Source organism: Carlito syrichta, unplaced genomic scaffold, assembly GCF_000164805.1.
Source record: "Carlito syrichta isolate Samal-C Ts95f unplaced genomic scaffold, Tarsius_syrichta-2.0.1 Scaffold303634, whole genome shotgun sequence".
In the NCBI taxonomy this organism is placed as follows: Eukaryota; Metazoa; Chordata; class Mammalia; order Primates; family Tarsiidae; genus Carlito; species Carlito syrichta.
Window position 1 is genome coordinate 215,092 of NW_007247730.1, and position 20,642 is coordinate 235,733.

Sequence of the window (20,642 nt, forward strand, 5' to 3'; positions counted from 1 at the left end):
TTTCTTTTGCTTTGCAGAAGCTTGTTAGTTTGATGAGGTCCCACTTGTCTATCTTATTTCTTAAGGTATAGGCATTTAGGGTTCAGAATAGGAATTGGTTGCCAGTTCCAAATTCCATAAGGGTGTCTCCTGAGTTTTCTAAGATTCTTATAGTTTGAGGTTTTATATTTTGTGTATGTTGATGGATAGGGGTCCTGTTTCTTTCTTTTTTTTTCCCTCTTTTAATTTTCATCTAAAATTGTGGGACACAATTCAGGGATAGGTATACAAATATTCACCGTGCAGGTACCATTATTGATGAAGTGTGCCCCCCTTCCTCAGGCAGATATCGACTACTATCAATCCCACCTGCCACCCCCTCCCCACAGTTTCCCGTCACTTTCAATCCTTTTCTTATAGTAATATGGTAGTCGTTCAAGGGTTCACTTATGAGTGAGAACATGTAATACTCAGCTCTTTGTTTCTGTAAGAGATCACTCAGTATTATATACTGAAATTCTGTTCATGTTGCTGTGCAGTTCATGATTTGTTCTTCTTTATGGCTGCGTAGTATTCCATTGTGTGTATGTACCACATTTTTTTATCCAGTCCTCTTTTGATGGACAGCACGGTTGGTTCTATGTTCTTGCTATTGTGAACAATGCTGTAATAAACATACGTGTGCACGTATCTTTTTTATAGAGTGACCTGAGTTCTTCCGGGTAGGGGGATTGCCGGGTCATAGGGAAGGTCAATTTTTAGAACTTTTAGGAATCGTCACACTGATTTCCACAGAAGCTGAACTAGTTTGCACTCCCACCAACAGTGTAGGAGTGTTCCCTTTATGTCACATCCTCTCCAGCATCTGTTATTTTTTGAATTATTGATGATTGCCATTCTGACTGGAGTTAGGTAGTATCTTGGTGTAGTTTTAATTTGCATCTCCTTGATGACTAGTGAGGCTGATCATTTTTTCATGTATCTGTTGGCTTGTCTTATGTCTTCTTTTGAGAAATGTCTATTTATATCTTTAGCCCACTTTGCAATAGGACTGTTTATTTTTTTCTTTTCAGCAGATGTGAGTTCCTTGTAGATTCTTGATGTTAGGCCTTTGTCAGATATGGAGTTGGCAAATATTTTTGCCAGTCTGTAGGCTGTCTCCTTGCTCTCTTGATAGTTTATTTGGCTTTGCAGGAGCTTATCAGTTTAATGAGGTCCCACTTGTCTACCTTATCTCTTATGGCCTGGGCACTTCGGGTTTTGATCAGGAATTGTTTGCCAGTTCCAACTTCCATAAGAGTGTCTCCTGTATTTTCTAAGGTTCTTATAGTTAGAGGTTTTACATTTAGGTCTCTGATCCATTTAGAGTTAATTTTTGTGTATGGGGATAGGTGGAGGTCCTGTTTTAATCTTCTGCATGTGGTCAGCCAGTTTCCCCAGCACCATTTACTAAATAGGTTCTCCTCTCCCCAGTAGTGGGTGGTGCAAGCTTTGTTGAAGATAAATTGGTTGAGAAATTGAGGTTTTGCTTCCGGAATTTCAATTCTGTTCCATTGGTTTATATGCCTGTTCTTGTACCAATACCAGGCTGTTTTGATTATTGTAGCTTTATAATATAGTTTAAAGTGTGGTAATGTGATACCTCCTGCTTTTTTTGTTGTTGAGGATTGTTTTGGCTATTCTTGGTCATTTATGTTTCCATATGAATCCCTGTATTATTTTTTCTAGGTCTGAGCAGAATGTTGCTGGTAATCTGATGAGTATTGCATTAAACCTGTAGATTGCCTTAGGTAAAATGGACATCTTAACAATGTTGATTCTTCCAATCCATGAGAATGGAATATTTTTCCACTTGTTTGTGTCATGTTTGATTTTTTTTGAGCAGTGTTTTGTAGTTTTCATTGTAAATGTCTTTTATGTCTCTGGTTAGGAAGATGCCAAGGTATTTCATTTTTCTGTGGCTATTGTGAATGGAATTATGCTTTTATTTGGGTTTCTGTTTATTTATTATTTGTGTATAGATTGGCCGTTTTCTCTTGTACATTTATTTTATACCCTGAGACTTTGTCAAAGACCTTTATCAGTGCAAGGAGGTTTTTTGGCAGATTCTCTTGGGTTTCCAGGTATACGATCATGTCACCTGCAAAGAGAGATAGCTTGACTTTCTCTTTTCCTATTTGGATACCCATGATCACCTTCTCTTCTCTGATTGCTCCAGCTAGGACTTCCAAAATTATGTTGAACAGGAGGGGTGAGGGGGGGCATCCTTGTCTTGTTCCAGATTTCAGCGGAAATGGTTCCATTGTTTGTCTGTTTAGGAGTATACTGGTTGTGGGTTTATCATAGATGGCTTTTACTATTTTGAGGTATGTTCCACCTAGGCCTAGATGTTCAAGGTTTTTTATCACGAAGGGCTGCTGGTCTTGCATTTCCAGCTTCCTTAGGTGACTTGTTAGGCTGTTAACTTGTGATCTTTCAATTTTCTTCATGTGTGTAAAGATATGAATTCCCCTCTTACTACTGATTTTATGGCATTCCAGAGGTTTTAGTAAGATGTTTCTTCATTTTCATTTGATTCCAGGTACCTTTTAATCTCTGTTTTGATTTCACTGTTGACCCAGGAGTTGCTTAGCATCATACTGTTTAGTTTCCATGTCTTTATGGGTTTTAGGGGAACTTTGTTGGTGTTGATATTCATTTTTATTCCACTGTGGTCTGAAAAGTGCACAGCAAGATTTCAATCTTATGAAATTTGTTTATGTTTGATTTATGGCCAATGATGTGGTCAATCTTGAAGTATGTTCCATGTGGTAATGAGTAGAATGTATATTCTGTGGTCGTTGGGTGTAGTATTCTGTAGGTATCAATTAAGTCCATTTGTTCAAGAGTCTCATTGAGGTTCTGGGTCTCCTTGCTGATTTTTTGTCTTGATGATCGTCTAGGGTTGTGAGTGGGGTGTTAAAGTCCCCAGCTATGATAGTTTTAGAGTCTATCTCTTTTTAAAATTTGCCTAGAAGCTGCTTTATGAAGGTTGGTGCTTCTATGTTAGTTGCATATATGTTTAGGATGGATATTTCTTGTTGATGGATTGAACCTTTTATCATTATATAGTGCCCTTCTTCATCTTCTTTAATTTTTGATAGCTTAAAAGGTATTTTGTCTGAGATTAAGATTGCAACTCCAACTTTCTTTTGTGTTCCATTTGCCTGAAATTTTGTTTCCCATCCTCTTACTTTGAGTCTGTGAGTGTCCTTTCTGGTGAAATGAGTCTCTTGGAGATAATATATTGTTACCTCATGATATTTTATTCATTTTGCCATTCTATGTCTTTTCAGTGGTGCATTTAGTCCATTCACATTCAGGCTAATTATTGAAATGTGAGGATTTATCTTTGTCATGAGGTTCTTATAGAGTTGTTATTGTACTTGTTTGTTTGTTGTCTTTCTTTTGATTTTTTGAGTTGGTTTATGTGTGTTTTCAATCTTTTTCCTGTACTCTTGTGAAGAACATTGTTGTTCTTTTTCCCTTTTCTTCTGTGTTTAATACTTTTTAAAGAGTTTCTTGTAGAGGTGGTCTGCAGGAAGTGAAGTTTCTTAGGAATTGGATATCTGGAAAAGATTTTAATTCCCCCTCACTGATGAAGCTTAGCATGGCTGTGTAGGTTATTCTTAGTTGAAATTGTTTATATTTGAGAACTTTGAATATTGGGCTCCAAGCTCTCCTAGCTTGAAGTGTTTCTGTAGATAAATCTGCTGCTATTCTGATTGGTCTTCCCTGGTAGGTAGTCTGACCTTTTTTCTCTTGCTGCTTTTATGATTTTTTTCTTTTATACCTACTTTGTTCAGGCAAATTATTATGTGTCTAGGAGTTGGTCTTCTCATTTGTTGTCTTGTAGGGGTTCTCTGAATCTCTTGTGTTTCAATTTTCACATCACTGATGAGGTGAGGGAAGTTTTCTTGAATAATTTCATGGAATGTTTGTTCCAGGGTGGTCTCTATCTCTGTTTCTACCTCAGGAAGTCCAATTACTCTTAGGTTCATTCTCTTGAAGTAATTGCTCATCTCTTGAAGGTTTTATTCTGTCTTTTTATGCTTCTTTTCTATGTTTTTGACAGTTTGGTTTAGTTCTATATTTTGGTCTTCAAGTTCTGAGATTCTGTCTTTTGCTTGGCTAATTCTTCTTTCCATGCTTATTAGTTTGTTATTTATTTCCATCACAGTATTATTTACTGCTGTTATCTCAGTTATCAACTGTGTCCTATTTTCCTCTTGTCTCTTCACAATTCTTTTTATTTTCTCTATTAATGTCTTGATGTCTGGGTTTGTAGTATGTGACCAGACATTCTGAGGGCTCTTCATTGTTTGCATTCCTAAGTCTGTTTTCTCATTATCTGATCTCCCAGGGGTCTGTGTGAGACCTATATTCTTCTTTTGGTTTTTCTTCATTTGTGTAGATTTTCCTCCCCACTTTTTCCTTTTTTCCCCATCTTCTTTAAATCTGATGTTCAGGGGTGGCAGGGTTGCTTTTACTTCTGTTTGCTAAATCTCCTATTCTTCCTTGTGTGAATCCTCTGGCTTTGTTCAATTCTGAAGCTGGACTGTGGGTTGGCGGCTATACCTTTTGCAGTTTTGATATTTATTTGAGGGGGGAGCTGTGATTCAAAATCTATCTGCAGATCCCAGTGTCCACTGGGATAGGATAGGTGTATGGTTACACTGGAACCTGCTTCCCACTGCCTTGTAATCTGTCCATGCAGTGGGAATATAGGTTTGCTCCCAGAAAGGAAAATGAGGTAAGAAAAAGGAAAGAAATAGAATGGTGGGGGTGGGGTGGGAAGAAGCAGAAGGTGTAGAGAGAGAAGAGTAAGAGGGAAAACAGACAAAGATACCAGCTAACAAATGAAAATAGAACCAAAGGCAGGTATGAGTAAGAGAAAACAAACAAACAACAACAATGACAACAACAAAAAAGCTAGGACATACAATCATACAGACACAAGCTGACCAATCTTCTTATGATGTACTATTCCTTTGCACAAATGAGGTCTTAGATTCCAAGTTCGAGGCTGGGCAGAGTTGGGTGGAGATTGGCGGGGCAATGCAGGTCTCTGCCTGGTCTTGGAGCTCCAGATAATCTCTGGTTCTACTGCAGCCGGGTCCAGCTGGGGGAGGCAGAGTGCAATACAGCTGGGTGCTGCAGGTTGGCATGTCACATATGGCTTGGGCCTCCTTTTCTTTCTTTGTTCTTAGGTCCTAAGCTGGAGGCTGCGCAGAGCAGGACGGAGCTTTTGGTGCAATGCAGGTCTCTGCCTGGCCTCAGAGCTCCAGCTGTTCTTTGGTCCCACTGTGGCCAGGGGCAAGTTGGGGGAGGTGGAATGTGAGACTGCCAGGTGTTGCTGGTCAGAAAAGTGCAGGGTGGCTGGGGGCGGGGTGGTACAGTTGACATGGGAGCCTGGAGACCCACAGGGAGGGAGCCGCAGGTCTCCCTGGGCAGTGGAGACTTGCAGCAGGGTGGGGCGCTGCAGCTGGGGAGGGAGCATGGAGCTCTGAGTGTTAGGCACCGAGGGCGAGGGCGGTGGTGGCTTGGGGCGGGGAGGGGCGCTGCAGCCAGGGAGGGATCCCGGAGCTCCACAGGGTGGGAGCTGAGGGCCTCTGTGGATGATGGCTTGGGGTTGGGTGGGGCAGTTCAGCCAGGGAGGCAACCTGGAGTTCCACAGAGCAGGAGCCGAGGGCTTCCGCAGGTGGCTGTAGCTTGAGCGAAGTGGGAAGCTTCAGCCAGGGAGCGATCCTGGAGCTCCGCAGGGCGAGAGCTGAGAGTCTCTGCGGGTGGTGGCGGCTTAGGGCAGGGCACTTCAGCCAGGAAGGGAGTCTGGAGCTCTGTGGGGTGGCAGCTGAGGGCCTCCGTGAGAGGTGGCAGCTTGGAGTGGGATGGGATCTTCAGCTGGGGAGGGAGCTGGAGCTCTGTGGGGCAGGAGCTGAGGGCCTCCTTGGATGGCAGCGGATTGGGGTCTTGTGGGGCAGTTCTCTGCAGCGAAGGAAGGAGCCCGGAGCTCCGAGAGGTGAGATCTGAGGGCCTCCATGGGCGGTGGCTGCTTGGGGGCGTGTGGGGTGCTGCAGTCAGGGACGGAGCCCAGAGCTCCAAAGGGCCGGGAGCTGAGGGCCTCTCCGGGTGGCAGCAGCTTGAGGCTGAGTGGGGCAGTGCTGCCAGGGAGGCAGCCTGGAGCTCCACGGGGTCAGGAGCTGAGGGCCTCCCTGGGCAGGGCAGCTGCTGCTTTGGGCAGGGTGGGGTGATGTAGCCAGGGAGGGAGCCCAGAGCTGTACAAGATGGTAGCTGAGGGCCTCCACAGGCGATGGCAGCTGGATGCCAGGCAGTGCAGTGCAGCCAGTGAGGGAGCCTATAGCTCCATGGGTGGGAGCCAAGGGCCTCCACAGGTGGCAGTGGTTTGGGACCGGGTGAGGAGAGAGCCCAGAGCTCCACATGGCCGGGAGTCCAGGGTCGCCTGGATGGAGCAGCCGTGGGAGTGCTGGAGCCAAGTGGTGCATGGGACTGAGGGCCTCTAGGTTTTGAACTGGTGCAGCTGTCAGGAGGAAAGCAAGAGTCTTTATGCTGTCACCATCTTGCTTGAAGTCCCAAATTTGTTTCTTTTGTTGAGAATTGTTTTGGCTATTAGTGGTCAATTATGTTGCCATATGACTTTCTGAATTGTCATTTCCAGGTCTGAGAAGAATAATGTTGGTAATTTAATGGATATTATGTTGAATCTGTAGATTATCTTGGGTAGGATGGACATCTTAACAATGCTGATTTTTCCAATCAATGAGCATGGAATATTTTCCTATTTGTGTCTTCTTGGATTTCTTTGAGCAGTGTTTCATAGAGTTCATTGTAAAGTTCTTGGACCTCTCTGGTTAGGAAGATGCTGAGGTATTTCATGTTTTTGTGGCTTCGTGAATGGGATTGTGCTTTTTATTTGGTTCTTTGCCTGTTTGTTCTTGGTGTATACAAATGTGACTGTCTTTTGCACATTGAATTTTGTACCCTGAGACTTTGCCAAAGTCTTTATCATGCAAGGAGGTTTTTGATAGATTAGCTTGAGTTTTCAAGGTCATATTGTCAGCAAAGAGGTATAACTCCCTCTTTTCCTATTTGGAGATCTCTGATTTTCCTTCTCTTATCTGATTTCTCTACCTAGAACTTCCAATACTATGTTGAAGAAGAGGAATAAGACTAGGAAGCCATGTCTTGTTCTGGTTTTCAGGGGAAATGCTTCCAGTGTCTCTCCATTTAGCAATATGTTGGCTGTGGGTTTATTGTAGATGGCTCTTACTACTTTGAGATATGTTCTCTGTATGCCCAGGTGTTCAAGAATTTTTATCTAGAAGGGATTCTTAGATTTTGACAAAAATTTTTACTGCATCTAATGATATAATTATGTGGTTCTTATTTTTACATCTGTTGATGTATTGAATTACATTTATGGTCTCGTGGATGTTGAACCATTCCTACATCCCAGTGATGAAGCCTACTTGGTCATAGTAGATGGATTTTGAAATTTGTTGTTGGATATGATTCTCTTCTTGAGAATAATTGCATCTATGTTCATCAGGGATGTTGGCCTGTTGTTCTCTTTATTTGTTGGGTCTTTACCCAGTTTGTGTATCACTGTGATGTTAGCTTCATAAAATATTTTGGGGAGAGTTCCATCTTCCTAAATTGCTTGGAATACCTTCTGTAGAATAGGTCTCCACTTCTCCTTGTATGTTTTGTAGAATTCTGCTGGAAAGCTGTCTGATACAGGGCTTTTTATTGTAAGAGTTTTCTTATGATGAAGTCAGTTTCTTGGGTTGTTATTAGTCTATTTAGGGTCTCAATTTTCTGGTTTCAACCTTGGGAGGTTGTGTGAGGACAGAAAATTCTCCATTTTATTTAGATTTTTGAGTTTGTTTCCATACAAGTGTGCTGGTAATCTTTGATAATCTTTTATAGTTCTTCATGGTCAGTTGTGACTTGATCTTTTGCATTTCTAATTGTGTTTACTAGGGCTTTTTCTATGTTTTTCTTGGTCAGTCTGGTTAGTGATCTATCAATCTTGTTTATTCTCTCAAAGAACCAGCTTTTTTTTTTCATTGATTTTTTTACAAAAATAATATTTTTGTCTCCTATGTCCTATATTTGAGTTTTCACTTTGGTGATCTGGATTATTCTGCTGAAATCAGGGTTTTGGTGGTCTTGCCTTTCCAGCTTCTTTAGATGATTTGTTAGGCCATTAACTCGTGATATTTATATTTTCTTGCTGTGCGTGTATGTGTTTATGTAGAGTTATAAATTCCCCTCTTAGCCTTGATTTCATGGCATCCCAGAGGTTTTGGTAAGATATGTCCTTTTTTCATTTGTTTCCAAGAATCTTTTAATTTTTGTTTTGATTTCTGTGTTGACTCAGTTATTCAGAATCATTCTGTGTAGTGTTCATGTCTTTGTATATTTTGGGTGGATCTTGTTAGTGGTAATATTTATTTTTATTCCACTGTGATCTGAGAAGGTGTATGGCAGTATTTCGGTCTTATGAAATTTGTTTATGCTTAAGCATGTGGCTGATCTTAGAGTATGTTCTATGTGGTGATGAGTAGAATGTGTATTCCATGGTTGTTGGGTGGAGTTTTCTGTAGGTATCTGTTAAGTCCATTTCATCAAGCTTCAAGTTGAGGTTCCAGAGCACCTTGTTGTTGTTTTTTTTCTTGATGATCTGTCTAGAGTTGTTAGTGGGGTATTTAGTGTCCAGCTATGATAGTGTTAGAGTCAATATCTTTTTTTTTAAGTTTACTTAGCAGTTGCTTTATAAAATCTGGTGCTCCAGTGTTGGCTGCATATATGTTTAGAATGGGTATTTCTTGTTGATGGATTTAACCTTTTACCATTATGTAGTGTTCTTCTATCTCTTTTATGATTTATGATAGCTTGAAGGCTGTTTTGTCTAACATTAAAATTGTGATTACTGCCTTTTTTGTTTCCCATTTACCTGAATGTTTATTTTCCATCCTATAACTTTAAGTCTATGGGTGTTCTTTGTAATGAAATGTGTATCCTGGAGGCAGCGTATTGTTGGATTGTGCTTTTTTTAGAATCCAGTTTGCCATTTTTTGTCTTTTGAGTGGTGTATTTAGTCCATTGACGTTCAGGGTGATTATTGAAATGTGAGAGTTTATCTCTGTGATGAGGCTCTTATAAGGCTGTTTTTTTGTTTTTTTACTTTTGCATTGATATATGTGTGTTTTAAATTTTTCTCATGTTTTTTGTGCTCTTTTGGTTTTATGTTTTCCTGTACTTTTGTGAACTACATGGTCATTCTTTTTTTCTTTTCTTCTGTGCTTAATATCTTCTTGAGCATCACTTGTGCAGCTTGCCTGGAGGCAGCATAATCTCTTGGGACTTGGATGTCTCTGAAGGATCTTAATTCTCCATCACTGATGAAACTGAGCTTGGCTGGGTAGTAAATTCTTGGTTGAAATTGTTTATTTTTGAGGACTTTGAAAATTGTACTCCATTCTCTTCTAGGTTGTAGTGTTTCTTCCAATAAATACTGCTGTTTTGTTTGTTTGTTTGTTTGTTTGTTTGTTTGTCTTCCCCAGTAGTTTGACCTTTCTTTCTCTCCGCCTTTATGACTTTTTCTTTTATACCAACTTTGTGCAGACAAATTACTATGTGTAATCCCTATGTCTAGGGGTTGGTTTTCTCATTTGATGTCTTATGAGGTTACTCTGAATCTCTTGTGCTTGGATGGTTGCATGTCTGGTGAGATGAGGATAGTTTTCTTGGATAACCTCCTGGAATACTTGTTCTAAGATGTTCTCCATTTCTCTTTCTGTTTCTGGGATATCAATCAGGTTTAAATTCGGCTTCTCATTATAATTACACAGCTCTTGGAGGCTTTGTTCTTTTTTTCTGAGTTTTCTTTCTATATTTTTGACAGATTGGATTAATTCTATATTTTGGTCTTCAGGCTCTGAGATTTATTCTTCTGCTTGGTTAATTCTTCTTTTCATGTTTGTCAGCTTATTTATTTCCTGGATGAAGTTTTTATGGTCAGCATTTCTGTTACAGGTTCTTTCAGTGTTCCATCTTTTCTTCCCTGAGTCATATTCACTCTTTCCATGTTTCCTAATCCCTGTGTTATTCTGGGGCTGATTATTGGTGGTATCCATTGTTTAGACTCTGAGATCTAATTTTTCAGAGACCTAATTTTTCAGGTGTTGTCACTTTTATACACTGGGAGTTATCTGTGTTCTTCTGTTGATTTTTCCTCATTTGTGTTAGATCTCTCTCTTTTCTACTTAATTCCATTATTCAATGGTGGTGGGAGGAACTTTCACTTCTCTTGTTTGCTTAGCCCTCTATTCTTCCTTTATCAGGGCCTCCAAATTAGTTCTAATTTGAAACAGGGCTGAGGGTGGGAAACAAAGTTGCCTCTTGTAGTTTTAAGAGTCAAATTAGGTAGAGGATGGGAAGATGGGATTCAGAAATTACTTGCAAGTCGCAATGTTCACTGACTGGGATATAGGTTCCCTGAGACCCGATACCTACCTCCACCCTATATGATGATGCACTGGATATATATGTGTACCCCCAAGTCCAAGATAAAGTAGCAACAATAAGGAGAACAGAGAAAAGTAGAATTTAATAGAATGGAAAAAATAATTTAAAAAATTGAAAAACAAAGAAAAACAAAATAAGATAAAAACAAAAACAAACAGAAAAAAACACTAAAAACAGGAAAACTGAAAACACACACACATGTACACACACACAAAAAATAAAATAAAAGAAGTAGAATGTGGGGGGAACACAAATCGAACCCTCACACACACATTCACACACACTAAACCAAAACAAAAGAACAAAAAGGAATAACCAAAATATGAGTGGTGAAACACTCACAAACATACAGAAAACAAAAATGAAAGAAGAAAGAAAAAAAGGGTGGGGGAATGCAAATTGAACTCTTACACACATATTCATACATAAACACTAAACAAAAACAAATGAAGAAGAACAGCAAAAGCAAAAAAGAAAGAGATAAAAAATGAACATTTAAATACATACACAGAAAAAAGATGAAGAGAAAAAAATGTAAAATTTTCTGAGCACAAAGTGTCCTCTTTTGGTACGTTCTATAATTATTCTCTGCTGCTCACAGGTAAGTTCTGTAATTATTCTCTGCTGCTCACAGGTAAGCTCTTCAGGGCTGTGGGGTTGTTCACAATCTACCCAGCACACAGCCCATGGGAGGTGGAGGCGATGGTAGAGATGGGTGGGGTGTCGGTCCTCCCCTCCTGCTTTCATATGGTCAGGAGGAATATCCTCCGATAGGGAGGTGCAGAATTGTCTACTCCCCCAGTGTTGGTGGCTAGTGCCCTAGCCAGGCTTATCCCAGAGTAGAATTCTCATAGCATGGCTGCCATCCAGGCTCCACCTGGGTTACTTCCTCTCAGTTGTGTCCCAGCTATGTGGGTCTGACATGCAGAGGATTGCTAGGGAGGAGGTTGGGTCAGCCAGGGGCTCACTGCTGATATCTTGGGGGAGTCTTCCTCATCTTTTTCATCTTGTACCCTTTGTCCCTTGGCTTGGTTAGGGTAGGGGATGGGGCATCTGAAACTGCGCTCATCCTGTCCCTCTAAAGTTTGGGTGTTTGGGATATTCCCTCTGGTTATGATTAACCCTGGAGTAGTTAACCCACCAATCACAGAGAGCAGATCTGTTGCTCCATAGTGAGCTGCTGGAGCACTTCCCTACCCTGCTTTCAAGATGGCAGTGAGGTGCCTGTTTTGTCTTCTCCAGTAGGACTCTGCCTCTGGCTCCCTCATTGAGCTCTTCCCATGGCCCTTGCTGCCAGTGCCCATTTTGGTGCTGTAGTGGTGGGGCAGAGTTGGAGTCAATGCTGCAGTCACTCCTGGTAGCTTCTTTTCAGCAAGGGCTTTGTTGATTTTAGAAAATGGCACTTGGCTTCTGTGCCCTGAGAAGCACTAGGGTCCAAGCAGAGCAGCTGAAGCAACAGCCACTTCACCAGAGAGCCCTGGCTACTTGCTCCCTAGTCCCCACTCAGCCAGCCACACACATGGCCAATTATTCACAGACACACACTCAAATTCATCCATACACTTACTCACACAGGGAATGTACCGTCCAACTGGCTCAACCACCATCTTCCCCAAGAATCTTTGCCTCCTTAGCTCAGCAAAATAGCCTCTATGCTGGAACTCCTCTTCCACTCAGAGATATTAATAGTAACAAGTCTTTGAATAGAAAACCACTGTGATCATAGAGTGATTGTAAGTTTATATTGTGTATTTCCCTTTTCTCATAGTAAGGCTTGAAAACAGGTGTTTCATATATACATATATTGTGCATTTCTAAGTTATTTTCTGTGGGAAAACAATTCAATATAAATTTATCTGTAATGTACTCTAGATTTACCTACTATATTTACTTTTGAAAGGTTAAAATCCCTGTAATCATATTTAGTTATATTTTTAATTTTGCCACCTATTCTTACTTTAGATTTAACTTCTTTGGAGTTTATGTTTACAATCCAGCACAAATGAATCTAAGTTCTTTATATAAATTATCTTGTTTAATTCTCACTCTGTGAGATAGGTATGATCTTGAGTTGTAAAGTGCAATTGCATATGTTCACATAACTGCTAAATGATAGAAACATAATCCTGACTATAGTCTGTGTTCTTAGCTGTGCATTCTTCCTTAAAAAGCATATAATGTTTGCCAAAGAAATACAAATGTTTATTTTCTTTAACAGCTAACCAATAAATAAAACAGCCACTGATTTGTGATTTTTTTTTCTAAATTTATGATGTCTTTCTAAATGATTTTATTTATTTTCGGTAGATCTCACAAGTGCCATAAAATGGTTTGATGCATGTTATTCTCTCCGTGAGTTGTCTCTCACTGGGAACCCACTTCTACAAGACATAAACTGGAGGTAAGGAAGCATTGTTACACCCCATGGACATCCTTTATTATGTTGCAGAAAACACAGCTTGATAAAAATTGTTTCATGAATAATAATTTAGTTGGGGAAAATTAATTTAAAAATTTCAAAGTTATTCAAAAAGGAAAAGGTTTTGTAAAAATAGTTTTAAAAATATCTTCAGCCTAAAATAATTGTTTTGCACATGTATGAACTAAAATAAATAAAATCATAATTGTGACCCAATTGACTGACAATTTTACTGTGATATATTAACTTGGGATTTGCATTTATAGAAAATACATTTGTTGAGAATTATTTTTTGTGAGTCATCTAAATCAGCAGTCTCCAGCCTTTCTGGGATCAAGGACTAGTTTGATGGAAAACAATTTTTCCACAGGTGGAGGGAGAAGGAATATGCAGTCAAACCTTACTGCTATTGTTCATCTGTATTTGCAGCCACTCCCTCATCACCACCTCAGATCATCGGGCATTAGATTCTCAAAAGGAGGGCACAACCTGGATCCCTTTCATTTGCAGTTCACAATAGGGTTTGCACTTCTATGAGAATCTAATGCCGCTGCTGATCTAACAGCAGGTGGATTTCAGGTGGTAATGCATGCAATGGAGAGCAATTATAAATACAAATGAAGTTTCATTGGATCATCAGCCGCTCAACTCCTGCCTTGTGGCCTAGTTCCTAATAGCCATGGTCTTGGACTGGTCTCTGGGTTGGGAGTTGGTGATTCCTGATCTAAATCACACAGCTTACTATTTAAATTGTTTCCTTCCTGACAGTAATTTGGTTTTATTTTCTTAAAATAAAAAGTTGGAGTTTGTTAAAAAGTTTGTGTTGTAAGCATAAATGAAGTTATGCCTCTCTTTAGAATAGTGTAGTGTTTAGATGTAAAGCAAGAAAATATTTTTTTGTGTTAAAAATACAAATAATTTCAAAATAAAATTACAAAATTATTTCATAGTTTTTATCAAAGGATCTTCTTTAAAAATTTTTATTGCTCATAATATAACACTATTTCCCCCAGGTTGACCAGCATTTTCTTTTTGATAGTTATTGTGTGATAACTTACATGTATTTCATAACTTTTGTTTATAAGTATGAATATTTTGTAAAAACAACTACAATCAAGATATTGAACATTTTTATCACCTAAAAGATTCATCTCAATCCCTTCTGCAGTCATTCCACTCCTCTCATACTTTAGAAACAAGTCTTCTGTCTTATGGTTATCATTGTTTCTGGTGAAAAGCCTGTTGATATTCTTTTCTTTGTTTCTCAGTCTTTGAATCAGATTTTAAGATTTGCCCTTCATCACTGGTTTACAGTAATTTGGTTGTAATGCGCTTTGGTACAGTTTTATTTAGGTTTTCTCTACTAAGGATTTATGGAACCTCTTGGATCTGTAGATGTATACGTTTCATAAAATTTGGCCATTATTTTTTAGATTTTCTTTTCTGTTTTTTTAAACTAATGATTCTGTTCTACTAGCATTTCAATTATTATGTGACCACTTGAATTATTCCAGAAGTTGCTGCTGCTCTATTATTTTACTTATTTTTATTCTTTCTGTGCTTCACTCCAAATAGTTTCTATTGCTATGTTTTCAGGTTCTTTGATTTTTTTTCCCTCAAGTATCTACTCTAATGTTAATCCCATCTTGATAATTTTTTTTCATTTCAGATTGAGGATATGTTTTTCATCTATAAAAACTTCATTTATATCTTTTTAACATTTTAAATCCCTCTCCTAATTATGCTCATATTTTCTGTAATTTTCTTTGACACATGAGAACTATTTACAAAAGCTATTTTAATTTACATACTCATATTGCGTTTTTTTTTTTTGAGTTGGAGTCTCACTCTGTCGCCCAGATGGGAGTGCAGTGACCGCTCCCGGCCACCGCAGCCTCGACCTGCTGGACTCTGGCGATCCTTCCGCCTCAGCCTTCCAAGTAGCCGGAATTACAGGCATGCGCTACCACGCCCAGCTGATTTTTTGATTTATTGTAGAGATGAGGTCTCGCTGCCCAGGCAGGTCTCGAACCTGCGGGCTCAGGCAATCCATTCACCTCAGCCTCCCAAAGGCACGGGATTACAGGCTGAGCCACCGAGCCCGGCTTCTCATATTGTGTTTAATCCTCATATAGACTCCTTCCTTCCCCCTGCCAACATATACAAATACAGCTTCTTTTCTGTATTTTTCCCCCACAAAGTCCAGCCTCAGAGTTAAGAGTGCAGATACTGGAGTCAGACTGCAGTTATTGTTTCCCATCTCTTCCACTTGCTAGCTATGTAACTTTGGGCAAGTTATTTAGCCTTTTTGCAACTGATTTCCCTCAACTTTGAAATGGGGATACTAGGTTATGTACATATTCCATTAGACATATTGTATGGGTTAAATAACTACAATGTTGAGGACAAAGCCAGTGCTCTATTTATGTTTATAATAATTATTTATTTCATGGTTATCATTTCTATGCATACATTTTATATCCTTATCATGACTATAGAAATGTCTTGAAATTAGGGGTTACATTAAAATTTCCTTTGTAATGTCTAACATGTTAGGACACTTGACAGTATATATAGTAGGAGTCCACTAAATATCTAGTGAATGAATAAGAACTCATATATAGTTAGGTAGATAAATGTAGTCATGAAGAACAGTAGACTTTCGGGTGCTTACTATGTTCTAGGAAGTGTTCTTAACAAATTATGTGTATTATACAATTCATTCTCATTACCATCCCATGGGATAATTATCCTCATTTTACCACTTAGGATTTAGAGACATAGAAATATTAAGTTACTTGTCCAGGGTTACATAGTGTGAAACAGGGATAGGATGTCTGTTTAAAAACACCACAGTAGTTTCCAAACTTTAGTGTGAATCAGAGTAACTCAAAGGGCTTGTTAAAACACATATTACTGTGCACCATTTCCAAGTTTCTGACTCAGTGATCTAGATATTGTCAAAATTTTGCATTTCTAACAAGTTTTCAGGTAATAATGAATGGTGTTTGTCAGGGGATACACTTTGAGAACCATTCTACTAAGTTATACACTTTCCCATTTGCTTCACATCTTAAAGTACACTTGGAATTTACATTTCTAAACTGTAAGTTGACAAATTCTGTTCTAAAATACATAGAAACGTGCCGGGCTTTTCCTAAGAAACAGAATGTGATACTAGAAACTTATGTGGAAGCTGAACTTTAAATAAGAAAGAAAGAAAAATAAACTTTCTGGGCAAAGATAATAACTCATCTGTAATATACAAGTTATCAATAAGTAGTAAATTACACAGATGTGTTTGGCTTGGTAAAAATGTTGGGATTTTCTTAACCAAAGACTAATTAAAAAAACCCAGAAAACCAATTCACTTGAAGACAAAGTGTCAGAGGTTTGCTGTGACCTCAGACAAGAGTAGGAACAGTCACCAGGCATTGCTAGCTTGTTCTATAGGGGGATTAGGTCAGATATAGCAATATTAAACATAACCAGACTTTCAATGCTTCTGTAAGATATTTCATACTTCTCTGAAGTTGACACAGCCAAGGTTTTCCTGGACATGGCCTCACTTTGCAGGGAAACCAAATCAGGGCAAAGGCAACTGCTTCTGCCAGTATTTCTTGTTTACATCTGATGTGGGTTCAGCCTGTTTAATTTAAGCAGACTCAGTAGTGGAGTTGCTAATCAGAACTTGGACACAAACTCTGGAGCATGAAGAAGAGTACCAGCACAGTCCCTTGTATGTGATAGATACCCCAAAATATTTGTTGAAGAGCTACATTACAGTACTTAATAACATTATAAAGTATAAACCTTGAAGAAATGCATGTTTGTACTCCCCTAATTTTTCTATTGAATTTATTTAATTTTACTTTAGCAATTAGAAATTGTTATTCCTTATAAATCAACAACTGGTGTTATGGCAAATTCACGGTAATTATCAATATCAAGAGTTCTGAAACTGGAATTTTGAACTTCCAAAGTACTGTAGCAGTTTTCAGATTCCCTGTTTCCTGAGAAACTGATCTCTAGGATATACAACTAGAGGAAATGTCTACTCTTAATGTCAAATCATAAAGTAATCAGAAATTGCAACTGCATGTGGAGAAAAGGGAAGATTTTTATACACTGTTGTTGGGAATGTAAATTAGTACAACCACTATGGAAAACGGTATGGAGATGACTCAAAGAACTAAAAGAAGATTTACCATTTGATCCAGCAATTCCACTACTAGGTATCTACCCTAAGGCATAGAGGGTGTTGTGTAACAAAGACACCTGCAGCTGCATGTTCATCACAGCACAATTCACAATATTTAAAGGATTTGTGTGTGTGTGTGAAAAGACCACCTGAATATATTTCTAGACCTTTTGCCTGCTGGATGAAGGACTTCCTCATTTGGAATAAAGGCAATCAAGATCTCTGTTTAGCTGTACTTAAGTTCTGGGGCTGTGCTTCTCTTACATTGGGGCTTAAAGCACTACTAATCCCTAAACTTGAGGTCCTCATTTTTAGAAGCCAGATGTTACGGTGAAGCTTCTTATACTAAAAGAAGAGTATAATGATATTATTTATAATGAAAATATCTGATAAGCTATGTCTTCGATAAATATTTTAATTTTTCTAGTAACTATATGGGCCAAGTCTGTGTGACTAATAAAAATCATTAGTTTTGCTCATTACTCAGAGCAAGCTCTTTAAATATCATGATTTTTGTATTAGGTATTGTTGGGCAAGAAGGACATTAATTCTCTTACTAATCTGGTGTCATTTTCCATCCAAACAACTAGCACATTGCAAGTAACAATAACTAAAAACAAATTTAATGTCCCAAATAAAGTTCACATGTATTTATTTTTTATATTCCTTGCATAGAGTATAAATATTTTTTTATTAAATAAAACGTGTGTGGTAAAATAAATTAATATAAATAATTATAAATTTATTAAGGTAAATATCCACATTTTACTGCTTTTTCTAAGTATACATATATCACAGTTTTAAAGAAAGCATTTAATGAGAAATAATGAAAATATAAAGTGCTTATATTATAGATATAAACAATATTTGACTATCGTAATTTCTATGTTTAAATGAACTTTACATGACTAGAGTAATTCCAACTTGAAAATCTTGTCTATAAAATTTCATTTAGATCAGTTGGCCTATTGTAACCTTTATTATTTTAAGAGATTCATTTGTCTAAGGGGTTTAAAATCTAGAATCTATAAAATATAGATTTATTAATCAAAGGATCAACTCAGACTTTAAACAGTGTGTTCCAATGAACTTTACATAACCTCTTGATACCAACAAAAGGATTAGTTATAGATTTTCCCAAATGGCTTCTTACTTTCATGTCTAGCCAGTGATAACACGGCCAAAACTGATGTACTAAAAAATCTCTTTTTAAAACTTAATCCACAAACTCAGTTTGAAATTTCCTTTGGGAATTTGTTTTATTCATTAATGATTAATAGAGCTTCTTAAGTGACAGAATATTCACCAGGAAGTTTTCACTAAATGAAATATTGATTCAGCCCTTGACTAGGAAGAGTCCAGCTGGAAAAACTAATGTTGAGATCTCACAATATTCTTAAACATCATTTTCAACATTAATCAACTTGTTACAGTATTTTAAAAATATATTTATCATAAACTCTTGTAAGTTTGCATTTTGAACTTAAGGTCAATCCATGCGCTGCTCTCTTTAGTAGGACTGAGGACTGTTCCTTAAAAAAAATAATTAATTAAAAAAATGCTTAAATAAAATGCTAACTCTAATCTGAATACTTATATAAATCACAGATTTCAAAATATTGTTACAGTCTTAAATGTCTAGGCAAACTAAATTTTACATTCAAAAGAATTCCAAATATCTGACTAAAGTATAAACCTTTGGGAACTTCTTATATAAAGATGATGGACATACATAAAAATATATCTGGTTTGGCATGGTGATTCATGCCTGTGATTCCATAGCTTTGGGAGGTCAAGGTGAGAGGATCGCTTAAGGCCAGGAATTTTAGCCAGCCTGGGCAATATAACAAGACTCTGTCTTTACAAAAAAAATTTTAACAAATTTTTCTAATGTAAAAATTCAAGCCCTGTTGATGCACGTTCTCTAGAATCATTCCCCATTCCTAAAATATTATACACAATAATATCTACATTAGTATTTATGTCCAAAATATAGTATTATAATTTTGTTCCTTTTTAATCTGGTGTCAGTTTTCATGTGAACAGCTACTATGTTGTAACAGTTACAACAACTAGAAACAAACCTAATGTTCCATATTATCTTTGAATGTATTTTTGTTTTGTTTTGTTGTTTGGAGCATAGACAAATGTTTCATTAAATAAGATATGCTATGGTAAAATATATTTATTCGTTTTTCTGATAAAACAAATTCTTATGTTTTTGCCTTTATGGTTATATTCTATTTGGGTTATAATGGTTCTTCAATTTGTCATTAATTATTTCTGGATAAAAGACCAATGGCTTTATCCATTTGAAATGCACTCTTTAAATTCAGTGTTCCAGGAATACTGTTCTAAGACACTTTCTTTATTGATATAAAATCAAGAATGTTAATCAGTGAATAAATTGTCATATATAACTGCCCCGGACCATAACATTTCTTTTTTTAACAAATTATTCTGATATCATTGATATATAGAGTATGCTACAAATTTGAAACTAGGCTTTTTTCCCTTAAATATTTAACACAATTTGCAAACTATTAAAGATTTACAGTTGTTTTTTAAAGTTCGAGTTTAAACCTGATTTTAACATCATATAAAGCAGACTATTTTCTTCCTAACGTAGTGGTTTTTATTTATTCATGTACATAAGAAAGGCAGTTATTTGTCAAGAAAGTGTTAGACAAACACAAAACTCAAAATCCTCCAAGTGATCAGTGAAATTCTAATATACAGTCTTTCAACCCAGAATCTCACAAAGGACCATGGTAGACCATTGTGGAAAAAAAAGAATGATGAATTTGTGAATTCAGTGTCCACAGAAAAGACATTGAAATAAGTGGTTGAGGAAAGGTAATAAATGATTATCAGAAAAAATTAAAATAAAATAAAAATATAGATTCCCACAAACCATTTCTAAATGCATCCCAGGTACTGCTTTTTCTCTTTTACACAGATTGACCAAATACATTCTTAGCTCTCAATAGCTTTTATTGCATCTCAAAAATATCACTATTTCATACCTGACACTTTATAATTAGAAGTAAACTATTTTGATATTGAAATCATGTCTTGAAGAAAAGGTGACAAGATACTTTGATACTTTAGAATACAATGTAGCCTCATTAGTAATATAGTAACTATAGGGTGGAATGTGGATAGTTGATCTCTTTATTATATTTATTATTATTATTATTATCAGTTTTAATTTCAGAAAATAAACTTTCTTTGTTTTGGTGAGAGACCTGGTCAAAGATTTCATGTTATATGAGAAAGGATCAAGAAACAAAACAAAATAATATAGACAGAATTATCTTTTGACGGGCAGGCTTCTTGTAGTACAGGCTTACTCTGCTAGGTAGGTAAGTGTTCTTGGAATCCATCGCCATCAATGTTCCAGCTAGTGTGTTGCTTTGAGAGGCTGCATTTGGCTTCACTGAGTTTGTTTGT

At 37.4% G+C, this 20,642-nt stretch overlaps 1 protein-coding gene across 1 annotated transcript in view; it reads left to right on the forward strand.

The window, feature by feature from the left end:
- The window catches only part of LRRIQ1 (leucine rich repeats and IQ motif containing 1), a gene marked incomplete at its 3' end in the record, with an annotated part of 138,349 nt that overhangs the window by 71,203 nt on the left and 46,504 nt on the right, over positions 1-20,642 (forward strand). The window contains exon 13 of the mRNA XM_008058806.1: positions 12,877-12,970. Coding sequence (XP_008056997.1) covers positions 12,877-12,970 — 94 coding nt within the window. The remainder of the gene's footprint in view (positions 1-12,876; positions 12,971-20,642) is intronic.